A 21,417-nucleotide genomic window follows, 5' to 3' on the forward strand; every position below is an offset into this window, starting at 1 on the left:
CTCAAGGGGCATACATGGATGTTTGAGGTTCATTCTGCCACTTCTCACAGGGAAGGGAGTATCTTTGTTAAACTTTTTACATCATTCTTTCAATTAACAAATTGAAAAGCTGGATCAGAGATCTGTCTAAATTGATTGAAAAACCATTTTGCTGGATGAACATTGCTATTAGGATTTGCCCAAGTTTTGTGGTATTTACTGAAATACATGCAACCTCTTCTTAGTGGACAACTCTCATTCCTGTTTAGCTTTAGTTTTTGCATTCAGAAGTTAAATCAATGAATGTTTCTGGATGGCTAGTTCTTCTGTTATTTAAAAGCTGCTTGTCATTCCCAGAGTCTCTTATTACACTCATGTCAGGTACATCAAAGGTACTTTTCTGAGAAAGAGGTTAGTTTTAATTTTATTTGTTGGAATTTCTTGGATTGGTGCAGTGGATGAGGGAGTGTGAGTAGGCAATAGGGGATGTAGAGCGTGCAGAGTAGAGCCAAGTATATGGTTGCTTATGTCACCTGCTTGCACATCACCAGGTCATCTGAGGTGGGGGTGAATGTGCTAAGTAGCATGTTAGCGTAGGCATCGCATCAGTCTGTTCATAGCATGTTTTCTTTTGGTTTGATAAGCCTGAAAATACGCTGAAGGAAAAGGATGTGTAATACAAAGAAAACATCTGATAACTTGGTCTGTTAGTGGTCTTAACCAGACTGGGCTAGTATTTAAGATTGACTTGGGTTGCACTTCCATTAACAGTAGAGTGGCCTTGACTATGCATACTTGGGCATACTGGCTTTTGTTGAAACAAACTTTTACTGGAAGTGGTGGGACACCCTTCTTGTGCACATCTAGATGGACGAAACCTGCTCCAAGTGAAATTACCTTATTTTGAGTTGAGTTGGTGTCTGAATGCCTGGGAAGGTTGATCTTTGAACTGAAAAAATGTTCACAGATGACTGAGTTGACTGCATGTGATGATGAAGCTGAAGTTTGAGTCACTGTAGGTCTTAGAGAATGCCTTTGTAAAAGTGATCTACTGGTAAATTGGTAGACTCCATTAGGTCCAGCCTGCATCCTTAAATTCTGTGTTTGTCTTGGTTTTCATTGCACATTATTTTAGAATTTTCTCTGTCTTTGGACTGTACTTACATAAAAAAGGAACTGATTCAGAAGTTACCAGAAATTTGTCTCATCAGCTGAGAAGCGTTTTTGAAGAACTGATTAATAGAATTACAAGAAGCTGGAGCATTACATCTCTTTACTTGCAGCATGGAAATATTCTGTTTTTAACTGTAACGTGAAGGACTTTGGAGCCAAAATATTTTTGACTGAGAAACAGTTTCTCACAGGTACTTGAAAGAAAAGGAAATGCTATAGAGAGCATCGTACAGGAAGTACGTAATCTAGAAGAGATAGTGCTTAATGAAAGGTGTTGCCGTTGCTTTGGTAAATGTTTTTCAAATTTTCAAGAAATCTTTAAGTTGCATTAAGAGAAGAAGGAGGGAAAAATAAATAATCAGAATTTTTAAATGTAGAGGATCTTGAAGGGTGGAAAAAGACTAAGCTAGACTTGTGAAAGGTGTTAATAAAGTCTTCTGTTATAGTATCCTTGATTTGGCTTAGGCAGGGATTTCACTGTTCTCATTGCTATCGAAATCAGAATAAAAAGAACACTTTTGAAAATCCAAGGATTGTTGCATCTAAATCAATAAAAAAGCAGCTATCTATTGACCAAAAAAAAGGTCAAGAATAGATTCAAACTGATAGGCATTGGTGTTAGTTTCAAGGTACATCTCAGCTTTACTGAGAGTAGTACTACTGTAATGGAGTTTGATAAATCTGAAAGATAGTTTTAGATGGCTTTTTTCCCCCCTCTTCTAAGGCAAAATAATCTCCATACTAGTGTATTTTTGTGGGAAGTGAAGGAATTCAGTGGTGTATTATGGCTACAGACATCAGCAGCTAATGTCAAGAGTCTTAAAGCTGATCATGAAGTAATAGGACGAGAAGGGTCATATACATATTGAATATATAGGTCTGTAGCTTATATTTTGATTCTGCGATTCTATGATACTTTAAGCTCAGGAGCATAAAAGAAATTTGAAATGTCAAATTGAATCCAAGAAGGTGAAGAGGTGTGGATGGGTGGACAAAAATCCAACAACCTGGTTCTTGCTGTATATGCATATGAAGAAGTCTTAAGTCCATCCTGTATTAGAAGATATGGAAGTTGACAATGGAGTAAGGCACTAGTGCCAACAAAATCTTCCGACTGCGTGAACTCTTGACATGGCACTGGGGAAAAATCTATACCTATGGAATTAAGAGGAGGTTTCCTTCAAGTGAGAGTGAAGGATACAGCTAAGAGCAGTCTATACAACCAAATCATGAACCTCAGTGATCTGAAGGGCTTCAGAAGCACAGGCACTATAACCTGAGATTTTGCTTTCTGTATAGCAGCCATTACACAGAATTCTGGTTCCTTGCCAACAGTATGAAGACAGTTTAATTTGAATACCATAAACAATTTGCCAGTAGTGTGTTTTTTATTGGAAATGGGTTTTTTTGCTGCTTTTGTGTCTCAATTCCTGTAGCATTTTCAGGAATTTTGTGAGATAACTTGCATTATTTTAGCAACTTTATTGTGGTCGCAACACCAGGTAGACTCAACTCCTATAGCAGACTTGATGTCTGCTCCCTCTCAAGTCCTCTAAGTGTCCATCTCCTCCCCACCTTTATCCTCTGCTTTCCAGCTACTGCTGTTTCGTGGTGCACAACTTTTTCTGTGTGTAAGAAAACAAGACATTCTAGGAGAGGTGAACTCGCATTTGTTTTAGCTCATGCAGCCATTTTCCTTCCACGTGCACATTTTCCAGCTCCTAGTTTGCAACAGATTAAAGCTTATAAAAGTATATGTTATGTGGTATGGTTCATGTGTAATAGTAATGATCTTACCTTTTCCTTTATCCATAGATAAAGATAGATATCCTATAAAAAATAGATATTTTTAAACTCTCTAGAATGTTTTGTTAATAGATCAACTAAACAGGACTTATTCGATTTAAATGTCTGGGAAGCGTATGAATATGTTTCAGCTTTGTCAAATGCTCATAAATTGAACACTGTATACATTGTTGGTTCTTAGATTTCAAGGCCTGTTAAAGTTGCCTATTCATTGAGAATAAAACTTCTAGATTTCCTTGAGAGTGTTGTAGAAGAGGCAGGGACAGAAAAGATAAAGCGTTCAGTTATTATCATGTTGTACTTAAGCTATTTTGGAAATTTTATTTTGCAGTAGAAGTGGGTTGATGGTGGCATTACCAATGGCCTTCCTATCTTGCCTTTTGGACGAACAATTACGATTTCTCCTTTCAGTGGTCGATTAGATATCTGTCCACAAGATAAAGGACGTGTGGATCTGTATGTTAAATTTGCAAAACAAGATATAATGGTGAGATGCTTGTTTATTTATTAACTTCAGAAGAAGAAAAGGTAGTTGAGCAGTTCATGCTTATTTTTAAGTGTTTATTTTTTGTGTATAATTTTCTTTATGTAATGTTTTTTGCATTTTCTGTTTTGAAATGTAAACTTTTCCTTAGACACAAAGGAAAGAAAACTATTGTAAAAATTCGGCCAGAAAGGTTGAAAGGCATGTATCTAGTACAAAATAGAGCAAGTATGTCACAGGCTATTCAATTTAAATAACATAGGCTGGCTATACATATCAGCTACTCCCGTAAAATACCCGAGAGGGAAACTGTCACATCTGTTCGTACTTACTAAGATTAGCTGCTCTGAGTTTAAAATAGGTATTTAAGTTCTACATTTGAAACTGTATCCAATGACTTGACACTTAATTGCTCGATTGAGTTCATGTTAAGATTTTAAAACTCGAGACTGCAACACTTTTCCAAAAATTTTGTTAGATGTTATAGAAATGTTTATGTAAGCCAACACTGATTTTTATGACCTTTTCATTGTTAACATTTCTGTCTGTTTAGACTTTCTCGCAAACTTTTACTACACCATTGCATCCTTTGTCATGATGAAAGAAAATACTGAATAGCAGTAGATCTATCATTGCTGTCAAAGAAACAGAAAGGAAAAAAAAACTGGTTAGCAATAGTTGCTACACTTCTAAAGTTTCACTTAAACTGTGTTTAATATGTTTTCTTAAATTGGGTAAAATTAGTGTTCTTTAATGTTCTAAATTGGACCAATTTGTAAATCTTTGTAGTCTTTCACAGCATTGTAGTACATGGTAAATGATCATAAAGTATGAGTTTATAAATTTATTTTCAGTAAGATAAATAACTTTTTTTGCATTTCTTGATTATTGTTTATGTCCAATATCCACTGCATCTAGAGGAAGAAAATGAGTTGATGAGTGGAATAATTCTGAGAATAAATTGCAGAATTGCATTGCTTCTACGATCATCCAAATGCAGTCTTATGTAAAATCTCAGGCAGCGTTTTAAACTATTCTTTTTGAACTATTTTCGGCTTTTAGAGCTGCAAAAATGTGAACTAAGAATGATTCTCTTTCAGCAACATCATACATAAAAGGAACAGTTGTCTATGTCTGTTTGTGGATTGGAATGAGAACGGTGTTTTCATTTTGAACGTCCTCCCTCTGTTGGTGTCAGAATTTGAATACTTGTTTCAAATAACAAAGATTATTTTGGCATTGTATTGAAAAATATACATAAATAAAGTATGTGGCTAAAATGTGATTAATTGCACTAGGAAGTGGTAAAAATACTTCCTTGCAGAAGTATAGTATGTGTCAGCTACCGCTGTCTCAGGCAGTTACTGGTGTGCTTCTGTACTTAAAACATTTCAGAAACTCTGGGCAGTTTTACAGTCAGCTTGTCTTAGAGGCTGTGAATTTACTGGAGCATACTCAGACTATTTGTACAAGTTTGCCTTGATTTTCAGCAGTGTGCCTGAACATACGTGATTTACTAGCATTGACAGTTTTTACATATGCTAACCTAAACAGGTGACAGAACACGTAACAACAGACAAGTCTAAGATAAGTTGGTTTAATAAATTAATTTCTAGCACCTCTCTCTTTTGCAGTTGTCTTTGGCCAACCTAGTAAGACTTAATCAAGCTATGTTCCCACCAAACCAGGAGAAAATGGAATCACTGTACCAAAATGGATTTGATGATGCTGTACATTTTTTGCTAAAAGAAAATTGGTTTGAATAGGCAAAACATAAAAAATAAAACCTGATGGCTTTCAAAACACAGCTATAGGCATTCTGCCTCAAATCTAAGAGATTGTTATCACAATTTCTGTTTATTGAAATAAAAATCCCATCGTCATCTGCCAAGAACGTAGAGACTCCATTCAGAAGACCTGATAAACTTGTCGGATTGAGAACTGTGCTTGCCTAGTGGTTGGCTTGTTTGAGAAGATTCAATTTTAGATCCATTGTGCTTCAGAAATGGACTTTATGTTGGCAATTGTAAAAGCTTGTGTTACCATGATTGTAGAAATTTTGAAAGTCTTTTCCAGTATTATTTCAGAGACTAATCATTGCTGTACCATGAAAAATTTTAGTCTGTATTCCTCACTTAACATAGTAGTTGTGCATACTCATTGAGTGTTTGCAGTATTGATAGTTTAATTTCCTTCTTAAAGTGTTTTAAAGGATCTGAACTCTTAGCACTAGCCACAAGAAATAAGACATTTGCACTTTCACCTCTGATACGTTTATTTTTTTAAAACATTATAAGTTCTTGTGGTTCTCAGTGAATGCACTTCCTAAATTAGAAATACTATTTGAAACTTTTTTAACAGAATTGTGGTGTTTTGTTCATTAAAATATCTTATAAAGAAGAGTAGTTATTTTTGTGTTTCCTTACGCTGCTAAAACGGAATAAATTTATTTTCTTGAAACTTTCGTGAAGAGCTTATTTATAAATTTCTTAGAACGCTTTGTTTAAAAATAAATGTTTTATAACAACCTGATACAGTCGTTGGAAAGAAGTAAGTCGGCAGGTAGTAACTCTGACACAGATGTTGTTCTTTTACCATTCACCTTGCAGTGATTTCCTTAAATGCAGGTTCAAAAATTTCAGTCCTAATGCTTAAATTCTAAATTCAACAACTACTTAAAATCGAAGTGTTTGTTTGTTAAGTGTACTTCTTAAGATGAGTTCTTAATGCTTACAAAAAATTGAGATTGAAGTATGTATAGCACTCCTCCAAAATAATTGAAAATCTAGGTAGGTGAGAATTACAGTTAAACATGCATGTGTAATATTTTGTAGCTGTTTGAATGTCTCTTACTGTAAGTAACAGTTTAATATTCATATGTAGGTAATATGAGGATAGGATTCATGTGGCAGGATTGAATTCATCTGTTAGCTGCTTTTGCTAGAGTGAATAAATAATAATGCTTTGCATCAGCATTTTTAGATGCGTCAACACTTTTAGATGCATGAGGTTGTGTATGCAGTGAAAAAAGGGTATAATTTCCAGCAGGACTCCAGATATGTAGGACAGCATTTCTACAGGTAGAGCTGAAATACTTTTGTGGTACAAAGGCACTTGTGGCTTACTTGTTCATCCTTATTCACACAGATGAGAACTTTTAACATAAATAGAAATAGCGAATAATGCTATTAAAAGATTATTGCAAACTGGTCTGCTATAGCCTAAGTTTGTAGTTCAATTTCAATACTTATTTTGGTATTATGGCAGAATCTTCTTTTTCACATAGCATTTTCGAGGGCTTGGAGCTATTCACGAGCTTTCAGAAGTAGCAGAACCAGCACTACAGCTTCCTGAGCAGTCATGGAGCCATGTATATTTAGCAAATCTATACAAAGCTTGTTTACCTGGATGCAGTTTTGTAAGAGTTGCCTTTTAATATTATTAAATGGAAAGCTCAATTCTTGATAATGTATATTGCTTTTGAGCATGGTGTGTTGCAGTTTGATGCGCTGTTTACTTTATGAAAACCTGACTTCTTTCTGCATGCATAATGCCACCTGCAGGAGTATATGCCATATCCTGTTTACCAAGTTCTGAGTGCCCCAGGCAATGTTCAGTGCTTTAGAAACTGACCTTCAGATGTTTATGATAACATAATACTTTTCATAGGGAATAAAATCATAGTAATGCAGAGGAAAGGTGTAGAAATGTTTATTATGATAATAGGAGGATTTTTTTTTATCTTAGAGTATTAAAGTTGAATGAGAATGGCAAGACTCAGAGATTTTTCATTTAGCACCATTTAATATTTTTTTTCTTATTGCAGATGACCCACCAAAAGCAAAACAGTACAAGCTTACTGTCTTAAGGCTGCTAATTTGGTTATAGTGAAGCATAGCGAAGCACGTTCAGAAATGTTTTATTCTCAGCCAACAATGTTTGAGTCTTTGAAATAAAATGTTTATTGACCAGTTAGCCTTTTAGGGAAGTATTTGCCATTTTAAATCAGGAGAATAGATGTAATCTCTTTGTTTCATAGAGGAAATCATCTACTTCTGTGCGTTCCAATTTTGTGAAAACCACCCATTTTATTTCCTCCTTCCCCAGTGCACAGGCTGTACCACCTTGAAAATTTCAGATGCTGCTTTAAGAAAATCTTTTGTTTTTCCAAATAAAGTAGTACTTTTACAATAGTGGCATACCTTATAAAATACAAATTTATTTTCTTCCTGTTTTAGTCTCCAAGATTGTGTGGATTGGTTACAATTGCCTTCTATTTATCTGTGTGAAACTCAAGACTTTTAATATCTCTTATAAAATAATAATTTCTGTTGCTGAAAATAATTCAGAATAGGAAAGTCCATATGAATTTGGTGAATATTGCTTCCATTTTTGCAGAATGTGCACGGTGTTTGCCACTACACAGGTAAGAGATAACCTAGAAATGTTTGCAGAAGCTGTTTCTAGGTTAGAAGGGCTAAAGTACCTTCAGGTCCATTGGTTTTATGGCAAACAATCTGATCCCTTTCAAATACTTTCTTACCCACCTCTCTTCATCTGTAGTAGTGCCAATTCTTTGCACTCCCCTTCTAGCTCTCTCAGTTGTACATAAATAAGGCTGATTGTGTTCCTAACCTACTCCTTTGTTCTGTATTTTATCTCTTCTGCGTATGGGCTTACTGGACAACTCGTATACATCTTTATTGTTTAAATATTTTCTGTTAAAAAGGGAAACATCTAATAAAATGAGAGCCTCTTGAACTTTGTTTCCTATTATCAACAGTCGTGTTTTCAAGAAGTGAATATTGGCTTTTCTACGTGAAGGACATTTACTTTAGTTTGTTGTATTTGTGTGTGTGTTTGGTTTTTGCTTTGTTTTAAACCATGCTGCAAGTTCCATAGTTTGGCATTTCCTGGCGAATTTTGCTGGCTAATAGCAGGAGTTTTCTGGTAGAGCATCATAAATCTGTTATAGTGAGAAAGGATTCTGACCACCTTATTAACGTTTATCACAAAAGTCTAAGGTAATAGGGAGTTCTCTTTCTCCTCTTCAAAGAAATGCTAGGTAAATTAATTAGAATTGAATTTGGATCTCTTCTGTCAATACAAAGTCAAACATATAAGATTTTTGAATTTTAAGAATATTTCTTAAATAGATTCTGTTGTTCATTTGCTGTTAGAGGTGTTTTAAGTGAAGTCCTTGTACGGCCGGAAGCATAATTTGTGCTTGCTAGAATTTTGCCTTCTGTTAGGCTTACTACATAAATAGGCTGTTTAGCTTTTTAAGAAAATACATCATTAGTATCTTAAATGGTTGAAGGAAATCAAACTTGCCAAAACTCATATCTATTTTCTACCTTTATGCTGCTGCTAAGTTATTGCAGTCAAGATACAGACAGTACAGAGAGCCCACTTCGGGGACACAAAAATCATTAAAGGACTGGGACATCTTACTTATGTGGTGAGGCTGAGTTCTGGATCTGTTTAGCCCAGCAAGGAGAGAAAGTCCATGAGGATCTCAAATGTGTATAAATAGCTGGTGAGAAGGAATGAAAAAGATGAATCCAAGCTCTTCTTAGTGTTGCTCAGTGTCAGGACAAGAGGCAGTGGGCACAAGCTGGAACACAGCAGTTCTCTCTGACCATTAGGAAGCACTTCTGTGCTGTACAGATACCGGAGCACTGGAAGAGGCTAGAGTTGCCCAGGGAGGGCAACTTCAAAAGTCACTTGGGTATGGACATGGACAACCTGCTCTTAGGAGGCTTTGCTTGAGGAGAGATTGGACCAAATGAGCTGTAGAGGTCTCCTCTAAGCAATAGTTCTCTGATTCTTTAATTTACTGTAGAATCAGAATTTCATATAAATGTTAACATTACTTATGCTACAATATGTGTGTTTAAAAATATATAAATTAGAAAATGTAGTATTTCATAGATCTGGTACTAAAAATTGCTTGTGCTCTAAACTAATTCTGAATTCAGTCCCAGTGACCTAAAATTTCCACAACCTTGCTGACTGCAACGTAGCAAATAATGATTTGGGTGTTTTACTATGCTTGTGCTGTTACACATATGTCCTATTATTTGTTTTCAGACCCTCAAAACTTTGGAATATTTAACCTTTCTGACTTGAACACTATGTCCAACTTATTTGGAAACTTTACATAGAAATACCTCTGGTGTTTCTAAGAAGCATGTGAAAAAGTGTAAACATTGTGCTGACAGTTTTGAAGGACCACTGATCTAAAATGGAAGCAGCACTGTAACACAGAAAGAAAACAGCCCCATTCTAGTATATGTGTTATCTGAATGAGACGCCTTAAAAGGCATCTGCCTTGCAGTTATGTCTGCTAGATTAAGAATGAATTATTGTTATTTTTGCCAAAATGCAAGAGATGGAAGGTTCTACTGAATGCATTAACGTCTTTGCGCTTCTTGAAGGTAATTTTGGTTCACTGAATGCCTTCACAGAACTGCATCTTCCTTTCAGATGGATCCTCGTAAGGGATCTTCTCTAAAGCTACATGTAAGATGTATAAACGATCCCTGTATTTAATCCCTTAGTATGTAAGCCAACTAAAAAAAATAACTTTAAAACAAAGAGGTTAGTCATGTATTATAATCAACAGGATTTTTTAAAGATTTTTAAAATAGGAAATCTGAGGTGCATCTGAAGAGCTAGTTTCTCTGGAAATTTATGTATTTTCAACCCCAGTTAGAGCTTGAATTTCTGAATCTGGAAACCTGAAGATGCACTCAGAACCCAGTTTGAGTAGAGAAGTGAGGAAGACCATTATTTAGTTCCTGCTATCCAAATTTAAGAAAATATGATTTTTTCTTGACTTCATGGTTGCCCTCCTCCTCTCCAACTGCACAAGCATTGTTTGTCTGTCCTTCTGGAAGTCACACTTTACTTCTGATTCACTTAGAGAAAGTTCTTTCAACAAAAGGAGTCAAATAGTGACGTCAGTTTTAAAGATTATTTTTATTACTTTTTTTACTTATAGAACAGGCAAATATATTTTAGAAAAATACAGTACCGATAAAGCTTTAGCTGAATTTCACTAGCAACGTGCATCCATGTCATAATGTACAGCCTTGAATATTAACTATGACTTGTTGCCCCTTTGAGTAAAAAAGTAAAAAAAGCTTACTCTTTGCTTTGTAATTACTGCATAGTTAATGTATAAGTCTATAATCTTTGGCATTTTAGCCTATGAACATTTTCCTTTCATAATGTATATTTTCAGTGTTAAAAAAAACTTGATACACAGTACTCAGATTGTGATATGTAATTGTCTGAGGGAAAAAAATGTCAATAACTCAAATAGAGTTTGTCGAAGTATTAACCTCTCTCAAGTCACATGTATATAACTATTCCAAGGCAACACTTCCTCTGAGCACTTAATTATTATGCAAATTATGATAAACTCTTTCTATTAAGTTTAATTCTATTGTTGCTATTTACATGGACTCCAAAAGCATTCTAAGTACATTAAAACAAGTTTTAGAGATATTTTTAATCCAAATACCTTACATTATAATCTTAGATATGCCACGAGAACAGCAAAGACAAGCTCTTCACCAGTAATTATTATGTTTTCTTCTGAAATTATAACTATTAAAAACATTCAGTATTTTAATTCTGTTGAGAGAAGCAAGTACGAATGTGCGTTATATGAGTGGCATAGCTGGCTACACAACTGAAAGGGGAAGAAGCTGCAGGGATGTATCAACATGAGGGCAGGATAAGGAGCTGGAAATAAGGTCAGTACATCAGGAGCACATGAGAAATTCATCTATGACAAAATCTTTTTTAAAATTTATCTCAGCAGTGGGCAAATACTGTAGTATAGAATTTGCCATTGTTTTTATAAGACAAACAAGCTATCTTAACCCAGATAAAAACAAAATAACAGATGTTTCTTTGAGTTTGAAATAGAAAAAAAAAAAAGAAATTCAGCATATATGATCAGCTTTCTTGGCATTTAAGTTTGAATACCTTTAGCTTTTACAGTACTTTTGTGGTAGCTGTGCATACTAAATATCATTGCATTTGTAGCTGCACAGAGTGTTAATTTCATTAGTTTTGAAGTAAATACATGAATAGATGAAAAAAATCTTGAACAAAGAAGATTCCAGGTTTACAGTATGACTCGTGCGTATGTTTCCTCTGTATCCTGAAGTAGTACACATCATTCACATGCTCATAGCTTTATGGTTACAACTGTGAGGCTTGTTTTTCATATCACTTTCCTTTCAATGTGACTGAAAGTTCTTATTAGTGACATATCTTCGTATTCTTGGTTAGACCCATTATTAACAGGTTTGGATGGCTTATCATAAATCCATTCACTTGGCAGGGTAGTGCTGCTATCTGTATTTCTTGAATCATTCTTGCACTTTTTACAGTACTGATGAATCTGTTGCAATATTCCAAAAGATATATTGTTAAGCTATTAAAATGTTTTTCCATCAGATTCCCCATTTTTAGAGAATATATTCCTAATGTCACTAAGATACTAATGAGTATTAATTCTGAATTGCTCGTAATGTTACAATGTGTATCACAGTCACAATGAAATACAGAAAAACTAATGTTTACAGGTTGTGGAATAAGGGTAATTCTTATCTTTTTACAGGCAGAATGTGAGTCTGACTGTATATCAGTGTTTTCATTTGGTTTTTCTTCAATGCATGGTACTATTTTTTAAGGTGCATAAATTTTTTTACTTTATTTAAACACAAAGTTTTTTTAGAGAGAAAGAGGGGTTTTAAAATTTTTTCCTGTATTCTTATGTAGCTTAAATGATCTTTTTGGAGAGTTGATGGGATGGATATCTTCTTCTGGGGAGAATCCAGAACTGATAGCTCTAATGGCTTCCACATAAAATATGCACAATTGTTGTGCAGGTTTCATGGGAATAACATGTTGCTATGCCCTAGTCTTGATTTTGAAGCGCAGAAAAAAGTTTGACAGAAGTAAGAAGAAATATAAGAGAAATTTAAGCTAAGAAAATACAAGTCAGACTTCTTCCTCTGATAGCAGCTCCTTCCAGAAGGTACCTGAGGGGCTCAGCCAACCCTGACATACCAAATTTAAGCAGTGGCCTAGAAGTGTCAAAAAGCCAAGGGGCTTTTGAGTGATCTAGTACCTCTGTCATTATTTCACGCTCTGATTTTGACACTATACACATTTTCATGATACAGCACATTTGTCATTTAGTGAAGAAATGACCTGTAAGAAGTTATAGACTCCCTAACTTCAAAAATGTCAGTGTCTTTCTCTTTAGCTGCTGTGCTGCCTTGACCCTGGCCAGCAGCCAAACACTCACAGAGCTGCTCACTCACCACCCCCTCCCCAGCAGGACAGGGGAGAGGACAAGAAGAACAAAAAAGAGAAACCTCCTGGGTCAAGGTAAAGACAGTTTGATAGGTGAAGGAATGAGGAAGAAAAAAACAACAACCAAGAAGTCCTAAATGAAACAGGGGAAATCACTCACCACCTCCCTCCATCAGACCGATGCACAGCCAGTCAGTAAGCAATGGTCATCTTGTTGGCCAACAAAAACCCTTTGTTCTTCCTCTACCCCTGATTTTATTGATGAACACAATGTTATGTGGCATGGAATATCCCCTTTAACAGCTGTGGCCAAGCATCCTGGCTGCATTCCCTCCCAGCCTCTTAATCACCCCCAGCCACCTCTCTGGGGAAGCAGATTCAGAAATGGAAAATGACTTAATGCCATGCCAGTGCTGTGCAGCCAGTATACTGGTATGCTATTGATACTGTTTTAACTACAAATCCAAAATGTAGCACTGTATGAGCTCAATTCTCCATTGAGTTTACTCAATGAAGAAAGTTAACTTCATCCCTGCCAGACCTGGTACATTTTGCTACCAGTAATTTTACTCATGGTGACTCATTTTAGGAAAGATTCAGTTGGCTCTTTTTGTATATTCAGATGTGAAAGTGCATTTTGACAGGCTTCTACTGCTATTGTATCTTAGCAAATGTTGTTTGTTTACCACCTCTCTTACTTGATTTTTCTCTGTCTTCTTAAATACGTATCCCTTGTCACCTACTGCCTGAACTGTGTGAGCATTTCTGATTTTGATGTGGCTTTGAAGTAACAGCACTTAACAACTGGTTTCCAAAGAAAACAAAACCCAAACCTTACTTAACCCAGAAGGGCAATCAGATACCGTAAATGTCTGTAGGTCTTGTAACGTATCAGTGGCGCTGCATCTTTTGATAATGAAATCAGCAGAGAGGGAGCTGTTGCTATAACGCTAGACTCAGTAACACTTAAATGGCCCTTTTAACTGTGCAAGCTGAGAAAACCTGGCAAGTTAGTTACCTATTGCCTCTTGGTCCAATTTAGCCTGCATCTGTTAACTTCTAAGGGACTCCACAGTATTGTTTTTGGATGGGAAAGGTTACTGGTGATGAACAAGGAATTTTTTAGGTCTCATAAATTATGATTTTATACGCTTGCAATTAAGGACTGTGTAATTACAACTAGAGCCCATTTTAGTACTGTCCATACCTTCAGAGACAGAGATTCTAATTTGCATCATGTTATGGCATAGCTTAGATTTATTTCCTTCCAAATGGTTTCTGTCACATAAAGTGTATTCCCAAATACGACCAAGATAGAACTATTATTTGAAAGCTATCTTTTTAGTATTTGGATCCATAAGAAGTGGTTGATTAAAATGATTATGAGATAGGGAACAGAGCCACAACTAGGAAAGGGAAAAAGATTTCTAAAATATCTTGGGAAGTATAAGAAATCACTTGGGCTTAGACAATTTTGTGTCAAAAAATGTTTTCTTCTCTTGAAAAGTATTTTCAAGTTGTCAATGTGATGCACTGCTGGCTAAGGAAATGTCAGGTGGGCACCCAGACCAACTGGTGAGTGGGAGAAGGCATAAAGCCCTGGCATGACTGTTTGGTTGGCTAGAATGTATATAAAATAAAACATAAGCAGACATTAATGTATGCCCAGTGGAGCTCAAGAAATTAGGAGCTGGAGCCCAAAAGCATGGAAGAAGTGGGATGTGTTTTGAACGGTGAATCATTTAAAAGATTATTTTTTTCTATTTCTCTTATTTCCAGGTGAAAATAATAACTCTAGGTCATCCAGCAACATAAAGAATAGCTTCTCAGTGGTCAGAAAGCTCTGAAAATAGCAGTTTTTATTTTTCTAAGTATCTCCACTGCCAGAGCTTTCTTTTATGGTCATACCCTCAAAACATGCAAACGCAGGGGGTTCTATCTCTAAATTTTTAGTTAACAGAAAAGAGACAGATTTTTTTTTTTTTTTACTTTGCCATAGCTTCATGATCATCTTTCTTTCATTTACTTATAGTATCTTTCAATCAAAAAATGCTACCCATCTTTAGGTCCGTAGTATTTATTTCTGAAGTTATTACTTACACCAAAAGCTATGATAACTGTGGTGACAAAGAGAGTGTATCCAAGAAGAAGGAACCAACACCACCAGGTCGGTTCTGATCTTATACATTCTTTGCATATGAAATCTGAAATGAAGAGGAAGAAAATTAAGTATCTGAAAAATAAGTAGTTGCTTTTCTGATATGATTTAATATGAAGGATTAGTGAGGACTGACAAGTCAGCGTAGTTGTCTTTATCACATTTTATTTCACTCTCTTTTTCCAGACTTAAAGGTTAAACTTCTCATGGAAGAACTATTGTCTTCTTTCTACTTCAGTGACGAATTTTTTAAACTGCTGTGATCTAATTATAAAATGAATAGTAAACAAATTTCACAGTGTACTAAAGGTGATAGATCCAAAAACTTCTTTATTATATCGCACATACTTAAGTTATGATGAAAAATTTTCTCGTTTTTTAAAATAAATCAATCAAACATATTCTTATGGTGTGAAAGTCAGAAGAATTTCATTGACAGCTGTTTTTCTTTAGGGACTCAGAAGAACTGCATTGGGCAATTATCATATATAAAGTGAAATCAAGAAACACAGAGATGCTTTGCAGCCTTTAGCATACGCTTGTCAGATATGCCTGCAAGTCTACAAGCAAAAAACTTGGCTCCTCTAAAACTATCTACCTCAATCACTGAGGTCACAGTCCCCTTCAGGATTACAGAAATAGTTCATATAAATAGAGGCTAGGAGAAGAGTTATGAAGTGCTGAAAATGATTTTGGAATTATGTGGAAAGAATCTCTTGCTCCCATGTATCCCTACTTTCACACACACTTTCTAAAACCGCCCACACTACTTAATTTACTATTAATTTTTCAGTAACTGGAGGTCAAAGCAGAGACTGCATACTTCAAAACAGTATCATTGGCATACAAGGTCTGAGGAAAATGATGAAAATGAACGTCATGGATCTTTTATTTTGTATGGAGCGAAGTAAAGTTTCAGTAAATGTCTGTGGATAATATTGAGAAAAATATTTAATATTCCAAATATATGATGTATATATTAATATAGAAGATTAACTAAAATACTATATAAATATTTAATATATATAATATATGAATTATTGAATCAATGTTTTATTGCCCACATTCAGATCCTCAGCTCATAACTGTAGACTGCTTTTTCCCCCATCCTTCTTCTCTCAGCACTGAGTGATAGAGTAGAAATCAGTAAAACTGTTGGAATATTTAACTCACCTTGCGTATATTAACACACTTTCTTTGACTATCAGATACTTCTTACCGTGTACTGTCAGCTTGGTGCCGTTTCCGCATTTGCCCTGGGTTTTCTGGGTTAGTATCACATCACAGAAATATGAGTTGCTGTCATTCTTGTCAACATTGCTCAGTTTTAAGATAGAGAATCCCCTGAATACGTCCTTGGTAATGTGTATGTGTGGCCTGCCTGCTCCTGAACTTGACCGAAGACTCTGCTGATTGTCACAGCTGGGGCCCTTCCTCCAGTATACAACTGGCTCCTCATTCTCTTCCTTGGGATATTCAAAGACACACAGCATCCACACAGTGGAATTAAGCAGCACGCTGGCATCTTCGGGGTATTGCAAAACGAAGAGCTCTGGCCCAATGCTAGCTGTAATTAATAATTAATTAATAATCACCTATATTAAAAACTAAGGTTGATGTTCTAGTAATATTCTTCTTATTAGCCCAGTACATCATTATTTAAATATTTGATTGCAACTTGTTTTGTGCAGGAATAATTGAAAACAAGTACAAATAAAAGATAAATACAGCAGTAAAAAACTTTTGCAATAACGTATTGGTATATATATATTCTTGTAGTAAGATAAATATAAGAATATTCAAGTTTACTCATATTCACTACTTTTGGTATTTTTATACAATGCAAAAACCTTTGTTTCTGTGCCATGTCAGTACAAGACTTAAATTTCCATAATTTTTCAGCTTCATTAATTCCTGACATTGTATGTAGGTCCTTTGCTGTTTTTTTCTTTTTTTCTTATTTTTTAATTTTTATTCTTTAAGTCTATATGCAGTAAGACTTTATGAGTGCTGTGTGCACAGAAAATAACCAAATAGAGCTAATGCAGAAGGATGATGTATCCATAGATGACAGATATTTTGAGTGAGATTTGTTATATATACCTGCTGTTCAGGCAACAATAACATAAAGGACTGGAAGTATGCCTGAACACATCTATTGCTATGCCTTGAGCAGGTAAAGTAAAAAACAAAACCCAAAAGTAAAAAACAACAACAAAAGAAACCACCTATTAATTGAAGTAAGATTTCAATGAACAAGTCAACACAACTTAGGTATTAAATGGAAAGAATTCAGAAGGTTAAGCTGATAGTACACTTAAATATTCCCTCTCCCAGAGGGTTGGAAGGGACCTTAAGGATATCTAGTTCCAACTATGTGCTGTGGGCAGGGCTGCCACTCTCCAGATCAGGCTGCCCAGGGCAACATCCAGTCTGGCCTTGAATGATTCCAGAGATGGGACATCCACAATTTCTCTAAGCAACCTGTTTTGGTGCCTGTTGATCACCCTTATCAATGTTTCTTCCTTATGTTCAATTAGATCTACCTTCTTTCAGAGTAATTGTGTCCCCTCGACCTGTCACTAGAGGCCCTGGTAAAAAAATCTTGATCTTTGTTATAAGCTCTCTTTATGTCTTGAAAGGCCACAGTGAGGTTTCCCTGGAACATTCTCTTCTCCAGGCTAAACAAGCCCAACTACCTCAGCCTTTCTACACGGGAGAGGTGCTCCAGCCCTCTGATCATCCTCTGAACTAGTGAGACTCCTCTGGATCCATGACAAATACTGAGAAATTTTTGTGAATAACAATAATATTTGATACCCATTTCCGATCAGCTAGCAGTGACATCTCACAATTTCTAGCAACTTACATGACCAAACTTTTTCTCCATTTGAGTCTCATCCTAAAATACCCAAAATTTTAACTGACAGATCACGAGACCTGTCTGCTTCAAAGGCAGTTATTTAAACTTTAAATAATCACATTGGAACTCCAACATTTAACCCTACTCTCCCTTTCTAGTCAATTAACATAAATAATAGTTTAAAGTAAAGCTTGATTTTAACACCATAATAAAGATTTAAACAGATAAAACAATTTATTTACTCATCTACTATAAAAGTATTTCTCATGTTCAGAAAAATACATAAAAATTCTGTGAAGTGAATCATTTTCATTCTGAGGAGGTGAAACCAGATTTCCGTTATAAATGATCTTATATTTAAGGAATTGCTTTGAAATGAAGCAATTTGTCATATGCAAATATACATATGAATTTTTTATACTGAGTATAAAAAATTGGAAAGTCATTACAAAACACAGACAACAAATGCTTTTAAAAAATATTAGAAAAAATGTTTTAAAATAGTTGAATACCTCTTTTTTATATATTATATTTACTAGACTTTTTGTCATTAGAAGACATGTAAGAAATGTATGTTCAGAAATAAATGTGTTGTACTTTAAGGGGATTTGGTTTTCTGAGCTCTAACACGGAACACATTTTAAAATGTATATAATCCATAGGAGTACAGGACCTTTCTGGGCTACTTTCTTCATTTAAGTATAAAACAAATAACTTAAAAAATTCCTCCATCACATTGATTGCAATATTCCAAAACCCACGGAAAACCATTCTCATCTTAATCAATGAAGGAAATAAACTCTGTGAGAAGAAAAAATGGCTTGTATCTGAAATATCTTTTGCATTTTCATCATATCATACAAAAATTAAAAAAATAATCCCAAATATTAGGTTTTATTTTCCTTTTATGCTTGTTAGTGTAAGTTAACTCAGTTTTGAAAACATTCCAAGATCCACTTACACTAAAAACCTGTTGACTTATTGACCTAAGCATAAAAATGTCAGCACAGATTCTTAACACATAAAAGAGAACCTCCATTTTTTCTTTCTAAAATGTATGTTAGTCAGATAGAATTTTTATTTTTGGAACTTTCATCCCTGATTAAATATTAGCATTGCCTTTCTTGATCAGTTTGGTTTTGAAATATTCTGGAATAAATAAAAGTTTTGTGTTTTTTTTTTTTCTTTTTAAAAAGCTAACAACAAAACAACAGCAAAAAAACCTACTTACCTATAACGTTAACAAGGTAAGATATCATAAGTAATATGCCAGTCTTCATCGTTTTGGGAGGATTCCTTACTGAATGGTTTTAAAAACTCAGATGAGACTGCTAGTACCACAGCTGTCAGCGCCTAGCTGAAAAGTAAATTGAAGTTCTCCAAAAAACATGTTTTTAACCTTGTTTCTAGGGGGGAGGTTCTTGTGGTTTTACTCACTTATTTCCCTTTCTGCCATTGCACATCCTGGACATTGCAATAGATCAGCTTCTAATGCTGTAGTTTCAAACTTAACTCTATTGTGACTGTTTTTCCATTCTGAGATTTTTCTTCAGACAGCTAGGAGGAGGAGAATCAGTTATGTGTGGTGAGTTTAGTCAAAGCAGCCCACCTTAACAACAAAAAAAATAATTGTTAACAGCTGTGATGATGTAATACAGCAAAGTTTTCAACAGACACCTGTCTCTGACGCTCTTAAAGCCCTGTTGCCACTAGCACCAGCTACATGAATATGACTTTGCTCTATCTTTGTAGCTAGAAAAATAACATACTGCAAAGGTTTTTCAGAATAAACATTATTTCTCTTTGCTGAAGTGATACTGAGTGTCTAATAATCACCATGCAGTCCAGCATACATAAACATTAGCTGCTAAAACCCATGAAGTGTCAAAGAAGGCAATGAGGTTACCATCCTAACGTATACCTTTGCAATTCACATAGGACCACGAGATCAGCTAACTTCCTTGCAGCTCCTATTAAATTTCATCCCGCACCATTACCCCTGGGTTTTATTAAATCTTGGTTTCATCCCTCTCTCCTGCCTACTGATGTGAATGCCTGGATTTGATTTAGGATAACTTCCATGGAAATAGCCAGTTTTGATTTGAAGGTTTTGAGAAGAAGAGCATCTACAAACTCAGTGGTTAACTGCTGCAATGAGTAATCATTCTCACTATGAAAGACTATGCCTTCATTTCTACTCTGACCTCTGCTTTCAGCATATAGCTACCTCTCTTTTTTAAAAAAAAATTTCTTTCTTTTTTTTTTTTTTTAAGATGGTAGTTAAGATTCCTTAAACCCATTTTATAAAGCACTAAAATCAAATGCCTTTCCTTCTGCTCCTCTGACTTATCTACATATACAAGACTACTACTCCACATGTGCTGCTGGGAAGTAACTCTCAGCTCTTTGACAACTTGAAATGTCATGTAGCTTTGCAGAGTCACTGTATTCTGAAGGGGCACAGGTGTATTCTGTGCCCTATTCATTAGATAGCGTTTAGGCTAGAAACAAAAGATTTGACTTTAAGGTCAGCATGATCTATGATGTTTCCTAGATGATGACTTTTTTTTAGAGAGGTTTGCTAAGCTGATCTTATATTCCTAACTGTATACTCTAATCATTTTATTACTATTATCTACTTCTTAAATAATTCCAATCTTCTGATTTACATTCATTCAAACATATGTTTTAGAAAAAAATGTGGTCTATTTAAACGCACATTTGCAGGTATAGAATCTACTGTTGTTATGAATTGATTAAGTAAAATTAAAATTGAAATAGAGCAAAAAATGTTTTCTAGAAACATCAAGTATCTAATTAAATGCACAAAGGAAATAAACAACTAAAAAAAAAAAAGAGAAAACAAAGTCTTATTCCCTGATCTAATTGTTTAAAAATAGTATACTATTTAAACTACGCTAAGTGTTACCTTATTTTGTTTTGCAGATAAATATATGTATTTATTACCAACATTATTGAATATGTTAGATAATACAGATATGAGAATAATACAAAGAATACATACAAGAATATCAAATAAATTGGATGTAAGTTTTGTCAGTCATCTGTTTTTAACAGGGTGAAGAGAAAAATGAAAGAAGAGCAAAATTCTTTGAATTTCCTGTTTCTGTAAGGCCTCATAGAACACTATTTTTATATGTGATATTTTGAACGAAAGTGATAAAAGCCCTTTAAGATATCAATTTCAATACTAAATGACAGATGCAAAGAAAACTGATCAAAATCAAGGATATGGTCTGTGATTCACACATACCTTTATTCCGTATCAGAATAAACACGAGTTTTCTGTTGTTATTATTCCAGAATAGTAATGTATTTAATCTGATAGTGTTAAAGTTACTCTATATTCTATTCAGTATTTGATCCAATGGATTTTCTATAGTTTATCCTGGTTTTGATTACAGGTAATTACAATAGTACTGAACTATAACACAAAATTTCAGGTTTTAAATAAGCATTGGTTTATTGGCTAAGTAAGTGTGCAGCAAACAAAAAAAATTAACTACAATTGTAACTAAATAAGTCATTAAGAAATTATTATTGTAATTGCTTTATGTGTTAATGATACACAAGGAAAATATATATATATTT

At 34.7% G+C, this 21,417-nt stretch overlaps 1 protein-coding gene and 1 long non-coding RNA gene across 17 annotated transcripts in view; one reads left to right on the plus strand and one right to left on the minus strand.

Annotated features, from left to right (window-relative positions):
* Positions 1-21,417, plus strand: part of PNPLA4 (patatin like phospholipase domain containing 4) — a 57,428-nt gene that overhangs the window by 14,387 nt on the left and 21,624 nt on the right. For 11 of the 14 annotated variants that reach the window (XM_021410904.1, XM_021410894.1, XM_021410945.1 and 8 more), the window contains 2 exons: positions 3,293-3,445; positions 5,077-5,844. The exons of 2 other annotated variants lie outside the window; for them this stretch is intronic. In XM_021410904.1, coding sequence (XP_021266579.1) covers positions 3,293-3,445; positions 5,077-5,208 — 285 coding nt within the window. In that variant the 3' untranslated portion in view covers positions 5,209-5,844. Of the gene's footprint in view, positions 1-3,292; positions 3,446-5,076; positions 5,845-21,417 lie in introns of those variants that run through there. One more of the 14 variants, XM_021410929.1, reaches the window with a different exon arrangement.
* LOC110405584 lies at positions 6,053-19,940 on the minus strand. 3 transcript variants are annotated; one of them, XR_002443002.1, is made up of 3 exons: positions 19,037-19,940; positions 14,885-16,509; positions 6,053-11,864 (listed from the first exon to the last, which is right to left on the minus strand). It is a non-coding gene; the product is annotated as an uncharacterized LOC110405584 (long non-coding RNA). The 3 variants fall into 3 exon arrangements; XR_002442992.1 differs by having other exon boundaries at positions 6,053-16,509; positions 19,037-19,162; positions 19,243-19,528; XR_002443004.1 differs by having other exon boundaries at positions 6,053-14,988; positions 16,162-16,509; positions 19,037-19,174.

This window comes from Numida meleagris, chromosome 1 (assembly GCF_002078875.1).
Source record: "Numida meleagris isolate 19003 breed g44 Domestic line chromosome 1, NumMel1.0, whole genome shotgun sequence".
In the NCBI taxonomy this organism is placed as follows: Eukaryota; Metazoa; Chordata; class Aves; order Galliformes; family Numididae; genus Numida; species Numida meleagris.